General features: G+C 37.8%; 1 protein-coding gene across 1 annotated transcript in view; it reads left to right on the plus strand.

Moving 5' to 3' along the window:
* The window catches only part of VPS50 (VPS50 subunit of EARP/GARPII complex), an 80,852-nt gene extending 70,413 nt beyond the window's left edge, over nucleotides 1-10,439 (plus strand). The window contains exons 23-28 of the mRNA XM_054629527.2: nucleotides 1,028-1,176; nucleotides 2,253-2,349; nucleotides 2,482-2,640; nucleotides 5,011-5,132; nucleotides 8,040-8,229; nucleotides 9,712-10,439. Coding sequence (XP_054485502.2) covers nucleotides 1,028-1,176; nucleotides 2,253-2,349; nucleotides 2,482-2,640; nucleotides 5,011-5,132; nucleotides 8,040-8,229; nucleotides 9,712-9,831 — 837 coding nt within the window. The 3' untranslated portion in view covers nucleotides 9,832-10,439. The remainder of the gene's footprint in view (nucleotides 1-1,027; nucleotides 1,177-2,252; nucleotides 2,350-2,481; nucleotides 2,641-5,010; nucleotides 5,133-8,039; nucleotides 8,230-9,711) is intronic.
* Nucleotides 10,440-15,798: the final 5,359 nt, after the last annotated feature.

Consider the following 15,798-nt stretch of genomic DNA (forward strand, 5'->3'; position numbering starts at 1 on the left):
TTCATTCCATACTTACAGGCTGACATGTTGTAGCATCCATAGACTGTAGACTCTGGCCAGGGTTTCTATCCCCAGGGTCTTGAAAGGCTCTTACTAAAATCAGTGCCATATCCTGCCTGTCTTCTTACCTGTTCTGGGTGCTGTGCCTTTCCTTTGTAGCATTTCTTATCTTCCTGTGGCCTATGTATAAGCATGGTATGAATAATTAATTCAAGCCAACCAGAACTACCTTTATTTTTTCATGCCCTGAAACCCTCTGAAGACTGGGAAATAGCCAGGCTTCAGAGGGTGACCCTTGGTATATCTGCTCTGGGAATTTATTCCTTCTATGATTCCTCTTCTAGCTGTACCCTGTGGTTAGATTCCATAAATGTGGGGGTAGAGTTTTTTCTCTATTTTCTTCCTTTAATTTTGGAACAAGGCACAGGTATAACCTGTTTCTCACTATAGATTCTATTCCTTTGCTGTGAATATTTCCTTACTTTCTATCATCAGGATGTCTTCAGAATAGAAGTTTTCATGGAATGGATTAGTTGAGGTGTTAGGGCATGGGTTGGTCTTGATGATCTTGAAGGAGTCCTCCAACCTAGTGATTCTGTGATTGAGAACATTGGCTGTTTTTTACCTAAGTTAGCCACTGCTTGTATAAGCAGTAAAGCCCATGCAGAAGTAACATTTCTTTCATATGTCTCTTTATTTGGTTGCTGTCAGATTGAAGATACTTTCTCCAAGGATGAGAAGTCAGTCTCCCAAAAGGAAGGGAATTGGGCTAAAGCCTGTTAGGGGGTTAAGGCGTAGTGAGAAGATTGTTTGCTGCCTTTTAACTTATTTTTTCCTTGGCTTCTGATTGACATGATCTGATTTTTTTCACCCATTTCACTATACTGTTTAAATAAAAATAGGCTTGATTTAAATTACACCCTAGAATTGGAAACATTCCTTCACCTTATCTGGCATCTGAAACTGTTCAGCTGGAGCCATCCTTGCTGGTTTTGTGGAGTGTAAGTTGTGTAATTCTTTGTTTCAGGAGGTGTCTGCTGATCCTTCAGGGACTCTCACAGCTGCTGAAGAGAGAAAAGAGAAGGTGCCAAGCCCACATCTCAGTCATCTCGTAGTTTTGACATCTGGCAATTCGCTGTATGGCTTGGCAGAGAGAGTGGTGGCCACGGAATCCTTGTAGGTTGTTTACTGTACACACTGTATTTGTGATCACTGAAAGCTATTGATAGTTTAAGAAATTGTGGTTACATTTCAAAGCCTTCTAGACAGGTCAAGAATTCCTGCCTCTCAATGGGATTTTAAGTATGAGTGATAAAGGTGATTTCTTAATTGAACGTACTGGAGTCTAATTCTTTAGTCTAGCAACATGCAAACACAAGAAATGAAATTTTACTGCAGATGAGCCTGTAATTTGTGACAATACCTGGCCAAAACTATCATGAAAAAGTTTAATTTCAAAGAGGCTAGTGGGAATATTTAATCTTTATGGTTCATTTTCACCTTATACTAAATATTTGACTCAGAACTGCTTAGTTCATATCAGTTTGGCTTGAATCACCATTTTCTTTGCAATGGGTAGCAGTGTACCTATGTCACACCTCAGGAGAAGAAGGCATTATAAAGAATTAATGCAAATGTAACAAAGTGATTTTTATTTGATAAGTATAATAGTAAGAGTCAGCTAGGAATGAATTTTTCCTCACATGAGATGACACTTTAGGAATTAATTTTTTTTTTTTTTCATTTATGCTTAGTTAGAAATATATTTCCTTATTATGTAGTTATTAACAAATTCTACCCCTGAGAAGGAATATGAGATCAAGTTCTGTTTTATGGATTCACTAGCATAAAATTAATTGGGAATGTTATTTTGAAATTCTAAGATGGATTTATTAATATTGATGTTGACTGTCCTGCGGTGGAAATTGTGTGACTCTTGGTCACTGACTTTAGTAGACCTTGGCTCAGACTTTTGCAGTGTGTCCTCAGAAAAATAGAAATATGAATTTTTGATATTCAAGCCTTAGTCTCTTTATTAAAATATTTTCTTGTTTGCAAATATGTTTTAAAATTGTCAGAATTGAGACTGCTGGTTGATATGCTGGCACGCAACTGATACGGTTCTTCTCGGGACTAAATTTTCCAAGGTTGCATATTGTTATTGCCAGATATGTCAGCTGTAGAGTAAAAATTGTAAAGAGACATGCCAAACATTGCACTTAGTTCACAGTAAATTTTCTTTGCTTTCAAAGGGTATTTCTGGCTGAGCAGTTTGAATTTCTTCAGCCTCATCTTGATGCAGTGATGCCAGCTGCCAAGAAGCCTTTTCTTCAGCAGTTCTATTCTCAGGTCAGAATGGTGTAATTCACAGCTGATTTTCATACAGAAGATTTGAAACTTGTACGTTATGGTGAAAATACTTCTATATCATAGTTATATGCTGCTCCTACTGAAATGAATTTTATTTATTTTCTATTTCAGACAGTGTCAACTGCCAGTGAACTACGTAAACCAGTTTATTGGATTGTTGCTGCTAAAGCCATTGATTATGAACAAATGCTTCTTCTCATGGCTAATGTGAAATGGGATGTGAAGGAAATCATGTCACAGCACAATGTATATGTAGATGCTCTTTTAAAGGTGAATAGTTTATGGGAAATGGTGTGCTAGAGTTTATATAAACACTGAATTGCTGTAATACTTCACTAAAATTGTTAAAATGGCATAGGTAGGACAATACATCATCCTTACAAATGGGAAATTACTATGAGATCTGTCCAGAAGTGTCATTATTCTTGCTTCTAAAGCATTGTTTTCAGTGGTGATTTTTTGACTACATGGTTGTGAAAGTGACCAAAGAAGTTTAATGAGTTTCACATCAAAGTCTTGAACGGTAGAGAAATGTGTAGTAAACAGAGTAACACTGAGGGAAATTCAGCGGCCAGACATAGCATTTAAAAAAAAAAGCCCAAAACCCACTATTTGCTGTTCTGAATGATTTTGCTGATTGTCTTTGAGATATGTCATAGGAGCTGTAGGTCAAATCAGCACCAATAATGATCATGCAGTATCTAATTGAAGTTGCTATATTTAGAAGTTAATATATGAAAAGGATGCTGAAGAGAAGTAATTCACCTGACTTGTCAATTGCATTCAGTAGTTGTCATTATACAATTGCCATGTGTTAAGACATACAGAACTAGTTTTTGGGACAATCCCTTTCTCATCCTTTTATATATGCCTAATTAATGTTTCTAAAGGTCTTCAGAGAGAAGTTCTGGCAGTGATAGAATTATGCTAATTAATTATACTCTATTAATTACTAATTCTTTTCAGAGAAACTGAAAATTTTATTTTAAAGATGTGTGAAGTGTGAATCACAGAAAAAGCTACACATCTGTGTGGAAAAACAGTTTGGATAACACCTTCATACTTTGTAGCTCTTCTCTGCTATAAAAAAAATCAAGCCAAAGAAGGAAGAATTTGACAGAGGATATATCATTGCACTGAATTTGATGGAATCTTTGTGATTATCCTTGTTTATGCTGCTGTTACCAGTTTGTACTTAAAATAGTTGATCTCAGGAGAAAAGCTGTTTTCTTCTGTGAGTTTGCAACTGCTGATGAACTTACTTCAGGACAAGCAGAGCTAATACCATTTAAAACCAGTTTTGGTCTCTATTCTATAGCTAGTACTAGTCGCTACAAAAGCTTTTAAATAACTGCTAAGCAATGAGGGATTTTCAGGGTACACTGGGATTCTGGGAACATCAGATGTGACCAGTGATTGAAGGAATAATCAACTACTTTCAGTCGTGTGCACACATACACAAAGTTCTACATTCAGTCATAGTATGTTGGAAGCAGATAAAGTGGGGAAAGAAGATGGTTGAAGAAATAGGTTATGGAGCATTAGACATCTTCATCTTCAGAAGAATGAGTTGTATACCAGTTAAAGCATGACATTGTGTTGCCTGCATTTTGTTGCCAAATTAATCTTTCAGAAAATTTGTGTTAAATGCCAGTTGGTTACTGTAGTTCTCTTCTGACTTTCTTCACTTGCTGAATTTTTGAGAGAATCTGTAAGAAAAAAAGGAAAAGGAAAAAACCCTAGATTAACAGCCTTGGAAATGAAATCTCTGTTGGGCAAGTATAATCTTAAAAGACTGCACTGCAAATGACTTTTGCTGGTTATACAGAGGAGCTCATTACCATTCTGCTTGATATTGAAGTAATTTGATACTTTTTTATATGATAAAGGCTTTAATCATTGGCAGAGGACTTCTGTTTCACTTTAGGTCACAAAAATCATTGTAGCAGTAATTGCATTCAGTTATGACTAATTTCTCACTCAAAGTATCAGCTGAAATCCATCCGGGCCATTAATGATTTGTGTGGAAACAGGTGCCTTCCTTTAACCTGAACTGTTATCTAGTGCTGCTGTGTGGTCCTAAACTGTTGGATTTGGCCTCTTTCAGTGGATTCTCTCAACTCCTTCTGAAGCACTGAGGAATTACCTAATGTGAAAGGTTGAAGAATGAAAAGTGGTTACAATGTTTCTGAGCTTCTCTTTGAAAGCCAGTGGGGGTGGGTGTTTAGAGGGATAAAGAGATCATCCCTGAATTTTCTTCAGTGGCTGTATTTTGACTTAAAGAAGTTAAATATGAATTTAGGGAGTAAGGGAACGAAAATGGCATTTGAAGGATAAGCTACTTGGTTCATTTTCAGAGGTGTCAATTTCATAGAGAACTACAGCTCTGGGGAACAGAGCAACAGTTCCTTTAAAAAAAATCACTGAGGTAATGTTGTGAGTGATACACTAGAAAGTGAAATGTTTTCTACTTTACACACTGAGTTGTCTATGGTTTGTGCCTATTAAGCCTCTCTTCTTTGCTCTTACTTTTCAGTATTCTCTTTCATGTGTATTTCTAATTAGTTGTTGCTGTTGTTGGATGTAGAGAGTATGATATGTTTTTACCTTAAGGAATAAACATATTTTATGTTTTATTAGGAATTTGAAGAATTTAACAGGAGGTTGAATGATGTGTCTAAGAGAGTCCGTATTCCATTGCCAGTCTCCAACATCCTTTGGGAGCACTGCATACGCTTGGCCAACAGAACTCTTGTGGAAGGGTAAGTATTTATGAAAGTCTTGCTTTTGGGCAAGTATGTCTATAATGATAATCTTTATTTTATAGAGTTAAAAGTTCTAATTTTATAGTGTCCTTTTGAGTTCATGTGCTTTTGGGGACCCTAAAAACTATCAGTGCTTAACACACTCCTTAGCAGTTGTTTCACAATCTGGTGCAGCATTAAGCCTAAAGAGGGTGGTCTTGATCCTAGATACTGCTGAAGAATGACATTGAATGTTTTACTGATGCATTTGAAAATACAGCACTCCTTCAAAGAAACTTCTATATGAAAATTATCATTTCCCAACAGACCAAAAAAGGAAGTTACAATATAATAGCCAGTACTTCCATGGTGATGCCATTTATCTTTGCCAGGAAGAAAGATGGAGTTATCAGCACTATCAGTTTTCTTAAAGTAGCTATGCAACATGATTTTTCTAAATTCATCAAGAACAGAGGTGTCTTAGTTGGTTTGCACGAGCATCTTAGTCAGGAACCTACACCTTACTCGTCCCTCACTCCTGTAATCAGTGTCCCAGTCTTTTTGGATTCAATTTTGTTGCCTGAGTATTGTAGACTTTTCATTCTCTGAATTTATTTTTATGGTTTTGTCCCGTATGATTGGGCTACATATGATTGGGCTCTTACCAGAACTACTTCTGCATCATAGAATATGTGCTATCTTCCACTCCCTCTACATGTTTCCATACTTCTTACCTGGTTATCTTTAGCCTATTCACTCCCTACTACCTATTTTACTTCTTTCCATCCCACTCTCCTGCTGTCTGCTCTAAATTAGGACCTCAACAAAACACCCTTCTTCTCCAAGTGTTAGCTACCTATTGAGAATCATCAGTTTCCACTGCTTCCATAAAGCCATCATTTTTTAATCTCCTGCTCATTTTTTTTCATGCCATCATCCTTTTGCAGTCACTAGCAGTCTCACAATTTCATGTTCAGGGTAACTAAATCTATGCATGACCTGTCTCTGACTTCTCAATTCCTATTCATATAATATGTGGCCTATACAACTAGCTCTCCTTTTTGAAATTTTATTTTCTATTTTCAAATAAAAGAAAGTGAATTAAAGGCCTATCTCTTCTCCTCTCAGTTCCTCTTGCCTTTCAAGTCAATAACACTGTCAGTCACTATCACAAACACTATGTGTTTGTTTTCAACTTGCTTTCTTTTCTGACATCACATCTCATTCATCTTTTGTGGCTTCAGTGTTCATGAACCATTTAATTCTTATCTGTGAAGATCATCACTCATATGTCTTGCTCCATGCCGCAGTTTAGGTTCATATTTGTGACTTTCCATGAAACTTTGACCTTTACTTTCGCCTAAGCAGGTTGGACTAGGAAGACTTTCCTGATATAATTTGTCCTGTACCATTTCTGAGAGTGCAAAAAGTACTCATTATCATCTTCTCCCAAATATTTGCCTGTAATTTCTTATTCTTGGCCAGTTCTGTTATTTTTATGTATCTTGTAGGTTCTTTTCCCACTGTGAAAAGGGAAGGAAGGTGTTCTGAATAGCTGACTCTCTGAATTTGTAACTTCTTTTATCTCTGCATTCAATGAATGTATGGAGTTAAAAGCCATGAAAGTGTTTTAAGACTCATCCAGTTAACTGAAATTACTTTCATCAGGCTCTTCACTGAATGAAGAATTACCTCCACTGCAGTCAGCTATATCTTTCTTTAAATTTAGTCCTTCCATATCTCCTAGTTCTGCATTCTCTCCTGTTTCCCAGCTGGCTTCTTAAGCCAACTGAAAATCATCTGCTAGTCTTCTATGAAGCTCCAGAGGACTTTTGCCTTGGCCCTCTCTCTTTTTGCCTCTGTTACTTTTGCATTCTGCAAATTCTTTCTGTGTACCAACTCTAAGTGTGACATTTCTTCATATTCTTAACCTGACCTTGCTGTGCATCCAGCTTCCAGCTGCGTGTTTCTGCTGCCTCTTTTGCATCAAACCTAATAATCTAGGGAGTGTATAATAATTAGGATTAACTTTGTGAAACAGTGAAAAACTGAGCTTATTTTGGATTTGGTACAGGGGAAGAGTGAGGCAGGGTTGTCTCTTGTGGGAGCAGCTGGTGCATGAGCTGGTGTAAGTCTCTCAAGTCACTGTGCCCCTGACCCTGTACACAGTTGAAACTGGTGTTCTTAAGGGCATTGCAGTGTCAGTTCCTTTGATCTTGACAAATGCAGTTCCTTATCCATTTGAAGAACTGCAAAGATTGTTTTCCTCGTTTGTTGCCTATCACTCCACTGTGATCCTTGCTAGTGTTACCCTGCCCTTAAACTCATCTACTGTCTCCTCTAACCTGTCACTAATTTCCTGTCAACCTGTTCTCATTAAATCCTCTACTTCTCACAGAGATGAGCCAGTGCTGCCACCCTTCATCCTCTGGTTGCTGTGGCTGTTTTTGAACAAGTAGTTTTGTGTCTTTGCTGCTCCCACTTGGTTCAGGAAGCTCCTGGTGACCATTCCTAAGCTGCTGTGTTACCTTTCAGACTCCAGTGCCTGTGACCACTTGAAACCACTGTCCAGTGTGCTAATTAGCATTGGTTTAATTTCCTCTAACTTACTTATAGTAAATTGTTCAATGTAAGATTTTTTGTGGCTTTTGGGAGAGGAGGGTGTGAGTTTTCCTAGTATCACTGGGTACAGTGGGGTTCTGTTCAATAACTGGGCTAAAATGTATTGTACTAATGCAAATAAAACTCAGCAACAGACATCCTAAGAGAAGTTCTTGTCTGCTCCTAAGAGAAGTTCTTGTCTGCTTTTGACTTAAAACCGTAATTTTGCTCCTCCCCAAGGTTCAAAATACTAAGTTAATTTTGAGAAGCAAAATTAATTTTTATTTCCTTCTAAGTTCTGCTTTGCCCTGTTTCTCTTTTTAGTTATGCCAATGTGAAGAAATGCAGCAATGAAGGACGTGCCTTGATGCAACTGGATTTTCAACAGTTCTTAATGAAACTAGAAAAGTTAACAGACATTAGGCCTATTCCAGATAAGGAATTTGTGGAAACCTACATTAAAGCATACTACCTGACAGAAAATGACATGGAATCCTGGATAAAAGAACATAGGGTAAGAGTTAAATTTGCATTCTTTTCCTCTGTATTGAGAAAATTCACCCTGATGATAAAGGCATGCTAACAACTATAAATAATCAATCCCTTTATATGCTAAAAATGAATGTAGGCATATGTGAAAATATGTGTATTTTAATTTATTATAATGAAACTTACAGGAAGTTTCATTATAATAACTATTATTATAATGATGTTTATTATAAATGAAGCAGTATAAATATAAGTGTATGTGTGCATGGACATGTTCAACTTTATGATATGAAGTTAGTATGTGTTTGACCTGGTTCAACATCTGCTGACTGGGGAGGATGACTAAGCCAGTCACATCTGCCTATTGTATCAAAAAGTGTAGATAACTAGAGGAAAGGGAAATTGAAAACATTTGTGAGCTCTTCAGAATATGCCTAAGTGCACAACTTGATAATCAAGAATTACGTTTTGGGATCACACCATTAGGTTTTGTATTGCCTTTAGGAGTAGATGGCTTAAACTAAGTTGTAAGGCACAATGGAGAAGAGTCATTGCTTTTTCTTTCTTCATTTGATAATGCTTAATCAGAATTTCTTGCTGAGATAAGTCTATATTTGTGTCTTGAAAATGTTCAGATGCTTTCATTCTAGCATGAACTAACAATTATAACAGATCTTTGTAAGTAATAGTCACATGCTGTTGGGGATACCCATCTTTGAAGTAAAAAGTCTCTTAAAGTGAAGCACTTGAAATCTGTATTTTGGGATTAAATCCCACTAGAAATAAGGAAAGAAATATGTCTTTGATTGAATTTTTCTTGTATTGCTTGGAACCCCAAGAGAGATTGTGAGTTACGGGGTTTGATGACCTACAGGGAAAAACTCTTTTTTAAAACACATTGGTGGAAGCTATGTTTTGGATAGTGTTAAGACATAAAGGTATTACTGGCAAATACGGTGTTTTCACAGGTGTTAAGAATTTTTTTCTTCACATTTTTTACATTTTTTCCTCCTTTATCATATACTGAAATCAAAATCGTTTGGAGACTCTGGAGACAGAAGCATTTAGAAGCTTATTGGAAATGGGAAGTCAGAATAAAAAAGATCACCAACATTTATCGCAGTTTGTAAAAAAAAAAAAGGTTTTGTGTTGAAAGCTTAATCATTTGCATATGTTTTCCCACCAAGCCTCCCAAAGAATGGAAAACACATTAAAAATTGATTTATGTACATGTTCACAGACTTACTTTATGTGAACTCTTTCCAGTACTTTTAAAGTCATAAGCATTTTCCATTATAAGCCACCATGTAGCAAAATACAGTTTTGTCCTCTGCCTCAACTATGAAAACTATCCAGACGTGACTGCACTACAGCTTTAAATCTTCCCTGTGTACTGATGCTTCTATCAGTTGTGAAATCCACACTGAGTATGTCTGTGTATTTTAAAATTTTCTGTCTTTGTCTGGTGTTTTATTCTGCCCTAACTTGATCTGTTTTTGTTTGCCAGGAATATTCTACTAAGCAGCTGACCAATCTGGTGAATATTTGTCTGGGCACCTACATCAACAAAAAGGCAAGACAGAAGCTGTTAGCTACCATTGATGACACAGACAGGCCTAAGAGATAACTGGAGAAAGCTGCTTTCTTTCTGACATGTGAAGCATGCAGACATTTCTCTCATGGACTAATGACAACATTAGAAATGTTGTGCATGACCTTTCCTAGCAACATTGGAGACACTCTGAAGTGAAATTGTTCTAAAATATGACTTTTCTAATCTGTAGAATTATTTTCTGTCATTTTTCTTTTTTTTTTTTTTTTTTTGTTACTTGCCCTTAGTGAAGGGCCACTGTGTATCATTGATGAGCTATATGTTTTACAAAAGTGTATACTGTAAGAAAAATCAAAATCAGAAACACAATGGTTTAATATATCATTGATGCTCTTTTTAAATAAAAGGGCTACTTGAAAATATGATTTCTTTCCTCCCTGCTTTCATCTCCAGAAATTGTGCTGTATTATAGTCCAGTGTAAAGTGAAAGGATATGTATAATAATTTGATCTGTGTATCCTGCATGTGGATTAAGAGTGCAGACCAACTAAGTACTCTCATGTTGGAGCCCATCATCTTCATATGTATTTAAAAATGTCTGTTTATTTCAGAATTAATTTAGTCATATCAAAATTATTGACTTCAGATTAATAGAAGATAATAAACATTGTATGCTAATATTATGTGTTTGTGAGACTTTGTTTTTCCAATTCAACAATGCAAAATGTCAGCAGTAATGCCAGGGTATTGGAGTAATGTTTTTCTGACAAAGTTTTGGATTGATACTAAGATAATCTTCCTGTTTCCTGCTTTGCTGTAGCATCCTGAGTGATCTTGAGCAAAGTAAAATGGCTTGACTGCATATGTGCCCTGGAATTCAATTTGTCAGAGCATCACTGATTTCACTGAAATTTTCTGGTTTACCTTTGGTTTTCAGTATGTAAAGTTTCAGGAATTTTATTTTTAATTACACAGTCGACTTTTCTGGAGTGCTTTCTGACCATTTTAAAGGAAACTTTGAGCTAATAGGTAAAATTAATTACAGGGGCTGCAATCCGCTGTTGTGTGCAGCATGCTAAATTCTCAGTTTGGGATTCATACTTGCCATTGTTCATTAATTCAGACATGAGGGAACCAGGAGTTAGTGAGTATCAGCAGTACTGCAGTGACAGAAAGTTGCCTCATGGAGTCATCATGATTGTTCTTTTCTGTGGCCTGATTTCCGCTTCAGACGTGTACTGAGCGTCATTGTGTGAGTTTAGAGAAAGCCTGTATACACTTTTAGAATAATAACAGAGTTTACATTTTAACCATTGACTGTGTGGTATTCAGCTTCCTTGTTTATCTGTATTTTAACGGAAATAAGATTTAAAACAAAATTTACACTGTTCTTTATTGACCATGCTGTCTTGCCTAGTTCTGTTTAAATCTTGCTTAGAGGTTTGTCACCGTATATGTTGAAGCTGAATCACTTTAATCCTAATTAAAAAGGCGGGACAGATGAAAGTGTGGACTTCTGCGTCAGCCTGTCTGCCCTGGAGTCAAATCCTGAGCGAGAGCTCTTTGAAGAAACAGAAACATATTGGGGACTATTAGTGTAAAATATCTTCCCATTTTCTTCTCTTGGGTGAAATAAGAAATTCAAATATCTTTACCAGAGATTTGGTGAGCTGAACACATTTCATTTCTCCTGAAGCTGCTTAGGTCACTGTAATTTTAGTTCTTACCAAGAGGTAGAGGTATAATCATTGGAATGCAGGGTCAAGGTGATCAATGCATGAACCACAATCAGGAGTGATTTTTTTGGTAGTATATCTATAGTTTGACTTATTATTTTTAAGTAAGCCCCCAAATAAAAGAATGTGCTAGAAGCAGTTTTAAACATATGCAACAACTGTATGATCTTCAATCGTATATGCCTCAGAAATCATTATATTTTTGAAAAGAACTTTTCCTTGCTGCCCAGGATTGCTGCCAAGCAGGAAGCCACATGGCTAAATGGCCTACATACACTCTTAGACACATGCTTTTAGGTTGCCCTGTGTGAAATCAGGTGTTGGACTCATTGATCCTTGTGGGTCTGTTCTAACTCAGAATATTCTATATATTGCTTGGTTCTGACTGGCTAATGAAGCTAAATTTTCACTGAGAGCTGAATTGTTATCTCACTAAGGATATGTTTGGTAGTTTCCATCCTCTGATATGAGATTTTTTTTATAAAATTGATTTTTGAGCATCTCTGTGTATCTTTGTTCTCCTCTGCAATAAGCCTCTTACACTGGTTTTTCTGCAGTAGAGAATAGAGCTTAAATATCCTTTATGTTTTAGAGGAGTATTTTGCAAAACTTTATTAATAGAAGAAAATTGGCTTCAGTCTCCAAGAAGATTGACCAGCAGTGCAAAAGTGGGCATCTGTCAATCCTTTAGCCTGATGAAGACTAAATCCTGGTGTCCAGGTCCTCTGATATTTGTCACACTCACCTGGAACATAGATGAGCAGTTTTCAAGTCTCTGGTTAGGCAAAGCCTGTACCTACACTACACTGACAGCACACAACTGGCTTTTCTACTGTCAGCTTTTCTCAGTTCTATTTCAATGTGACACTTTCCTTCCAAAAAGCAAGGAACTGGGATAAAAATAGCAGGAAGCCAGCTCATTGCTTGTGTGGCCCTGATGTACGATTGAGGTCCTTGCTTTGGTATAGGTTTAATTATTCAAAGCAGATGGAAAAGACCATCTTGGATCAGCTGGTGGGACAGTACACAGAGCAGCCCCTGGAGGTGTGAATTCTAGTGCTCATCAGGGTGGAACATGGATGTGCCATGATTTCAGGCAAGTAGCTGTATTTTCAGGTAATTGACTGTTCCATATTCCATTTTCCCCACATGGCTAAGAGTCTTCCATGTGTACAATAAAAACTTGACTTGCTTCTGATCTTCAGTGGGAAAAACCAGGCTCTGTCCAGATCTGCTTATCAAGCCCTGGATGTGGGGTGTAGATTACAGCTTGTGTTCACTGAAAGAACAGCCTCCCTTCTTTGCCCTTATCCCCTTAGGGGACAAAAGAGGATGAGTGATCAATGGCTGCCTCAAAGTTTCTGTGAAAGGTTTGCTTCCCTCTGAATTTTTTTCAGATGTGAATGATAAAGGTATGTTTTGTGATAGATACCAAATGCAAAACTGCGGATGTGAGTTGTGCTTTTATTGTGTCACAGAATGCACAAAACTATAAGGATCCCCTCTTCTTGGTGTGAAAGTGATCTATTTGGGGTCTTTTCCTGTTTAAGACCTGCTATATTGTAAATGCCACAAATGGAGATGGTCCAAAAAATGCAGATTTACTGTATTTTTGATGGTATCTTTTTTATTTTTGACCACTGTTTGAAACAGCGTAGCATAAAGGCTAAACATTACGCAGTGGGATTATGGTGCAAATATGGAAATAATGCAATTCACAAGCAGCAAGGTTTCTGTGCTTGATGGCTATTTAAGGACATTTGTGTGTGTGTTGTTTTTGCACTGCCAGAGCTGGTTTTCATCACAGCAGAGACTTGGTTTTTAAGGATCTCCTGTTCATCCATGAGATCATGAAGTGTTATGTGGAACAGCATCTTTAGCTAATACTCAGGGCTTCACAAGCACGCGCTTTGGTTTTTTTAAAATAGGCACAAATCAATAGCATGCCATATGATAAAATACATGCCTGAGAAAAAAATTATGACATGAGTAACCTTAGGTTTTGTGTTGTGGATCCAGTGCTTAATTTTGTGGAGTATTCTGTCCAGTCCCAGAGAGTTTACATGTATAAGCTAAATTAAAAATGGTTGTACGTGAACTAAACTTGAGTCTTCTTGGCTATTCTGCTAAACAAAATCTCTACAGTATACCTCAGCTATGCTGGTTTGGTCTGGAGCTCTGGACACATGTGTGAAAAGAAAACCTACTTTCATAGCAGAGATGTACAGATCTGTGTTACATTTGTGGATTATCTTGCACAGATTTCAATATTGTCAGATTTAAAGTTGTCAAGTATCTGTCTAAGTGTGTCGATCTTTGAGAAACAAAATATACAAGCAAGCTGAGGATCTAGGGGAAGAGATGCAGGGAGGTACCTCTTGTCACTAAGCACAAAATGAATGATCAGATGTGCAAAATGATTGCAGGTATTTCTGAAGATCTTTTTTACAAATAAATCCAGGGTTTGTACCTCTATACATTTCCTGCCCTATATCACTAGTAATTTTTATTCATACATAGAAAGTCATCCCATTCATTGTATTTCAGTAAACAATAAAAAAGAAATGTCACTTCAGCCTTAAAATAAAAAGGATCCTTGTATAGGAAAATTATCCTGGGGCTGCTATCTGAGAGCTGCAGGGATGGCATTTGGAATATGCACCACGAATATGTGTTCCTTGAAATTCATCCTTATATTATTATGGAAATATATACACACACAGAGCTTTGTGTGCAATGTAAGGAACTACAAGAAAAGAATGGTAAAATTGAACAAAAAGCCACATGCTACTGGTTTCTCTGCTGTCATTGTCACTGACACTGCAGCCTGGGTGAGTGGTGTGGAGGTGTTTGCTTGTGGGAGTACTGGGTGTGCATTGAGGACAAGGTCACATTCTGAGCTTGGGGTACACCTGAGTTACTGCTCTGCTCCCTCTGCCACTGCCTGTGTGTGCTGCTGATGTGTGGTCTGCAGGAAGCACCACACGTGAGCCTGCTGGAGAGGAGCTCCAGCACAGCCCAAAACACTGAAAACTGCAGGTTGGACACTTGGTGGAGCATGTTGCTCGTGCCCTTAAGGGAAGGCTCATGGATAGTCATGCTTGCTGTCCTGGCTGCTGGGGAGCATACCTGTTTTGGATGTACAGCACTCCTGGGTCAGGGCATGGGTGGATCAAACTGAAATGCAGGGGAAGGGCACCCTGGTGAAAATGTGGCTTGCTCTGGGACAGCTTGCTGTCCTCTTGAAACCTTGGACCCCAAGAAATGCAGAAATTCAAATGCCTGATGCAGTTTTTAGCACAGTACTAAGCATCTGTGAGTTTTCAGGACCATTTATTTCCAGAAGTGTAGGAAAATGTCATTTATGTAAATGAGTTTGACCTGGGGGTAATTCCTGGCCCTGAGCTGCTAGTTCAGCTGTCTCCTCCAGCACATTTAGAATATTTAAGCAGCCAAATGTTCCAACCAGCTGAGTGGTCATGGGTGGTTTATAATGTGCTACATTTCACTACAGAAAATATTTGCCGTGAATAGTAATGGTGTGTCATGGCTGTAATGCCATTAGCCCTTCCTTCCCCCCTTGCAGATGCATCCCGGTGCTGTGCTGGTGCCTCTGCTGTTCAAAAATGGCTTTTCTTCTCAGACCTTTATGCTGAGTTCTGTTTATTTTTAGTGAGGTGTTTACTTCTGCCTTCGATTGCTCAAAATGTCTGCTGCGAGATGCAGGGCTCTGGGTGATGCACGGGTGCTTTTGCCTTGTGTGCCAGGAGAGCTCTTGGTGTTTGTGGCTACCCTGGCTGGGAGAAAGGATGCCCCGGTGGGAACACCTTAGAACTACTGCATACCACAGCAGCCAGGTCACAGAGTCATCCTGAGCTTTGATTTGGGTTCTGCTCTGTCTCAGGGCCTGGTGTAGAGTAGAGAAGTTTGTTATATTTTCCTGTTCTTAACTCCCCTAGGTATAAAAGAAATGGCATTATTGATAACATTTTGTGAGGTGCTGTTAGGCCATAGGCACAAGCTGTACTTTCAGCCAGCCAGCTTTTGGTGACTTAACCCTGGGGAAGCTGAAACATGAACTGTTTCTTTTCACAGGGTAACAACAGGCAAACAGCCAATGTGGATCACATTTTTATTTTCCTTGAAGCTCAAGTTATATTTCTTAAGGTACTGAGTTAAGACCTAAATACCAGAATTAATGTGCACAAAAAGCTAGACCAGGAGGTTCAAGGGGAGTGTAGATGAGATTTAAAATCTTGATTGCTCACAAGAAAATTAGGACATAAAATTCTTGGCCATTTATTTT

This window comes from Agelaius phoeniceus, chromosome 1, assembly GCF_051311805.1.
Source record: "Agelaius phoeniceus isolate bAgePho1 chromosome 1, bAgePho1.hap1, whole genome shotgun sequence".
Classification (NCBI taxonomy): domain Eukaryota; kingdom Metazoa; phylum Chordata; class Aves; order Passeriformes; family Icteridae; genus Agelaius; species Agelaius phoeniceus.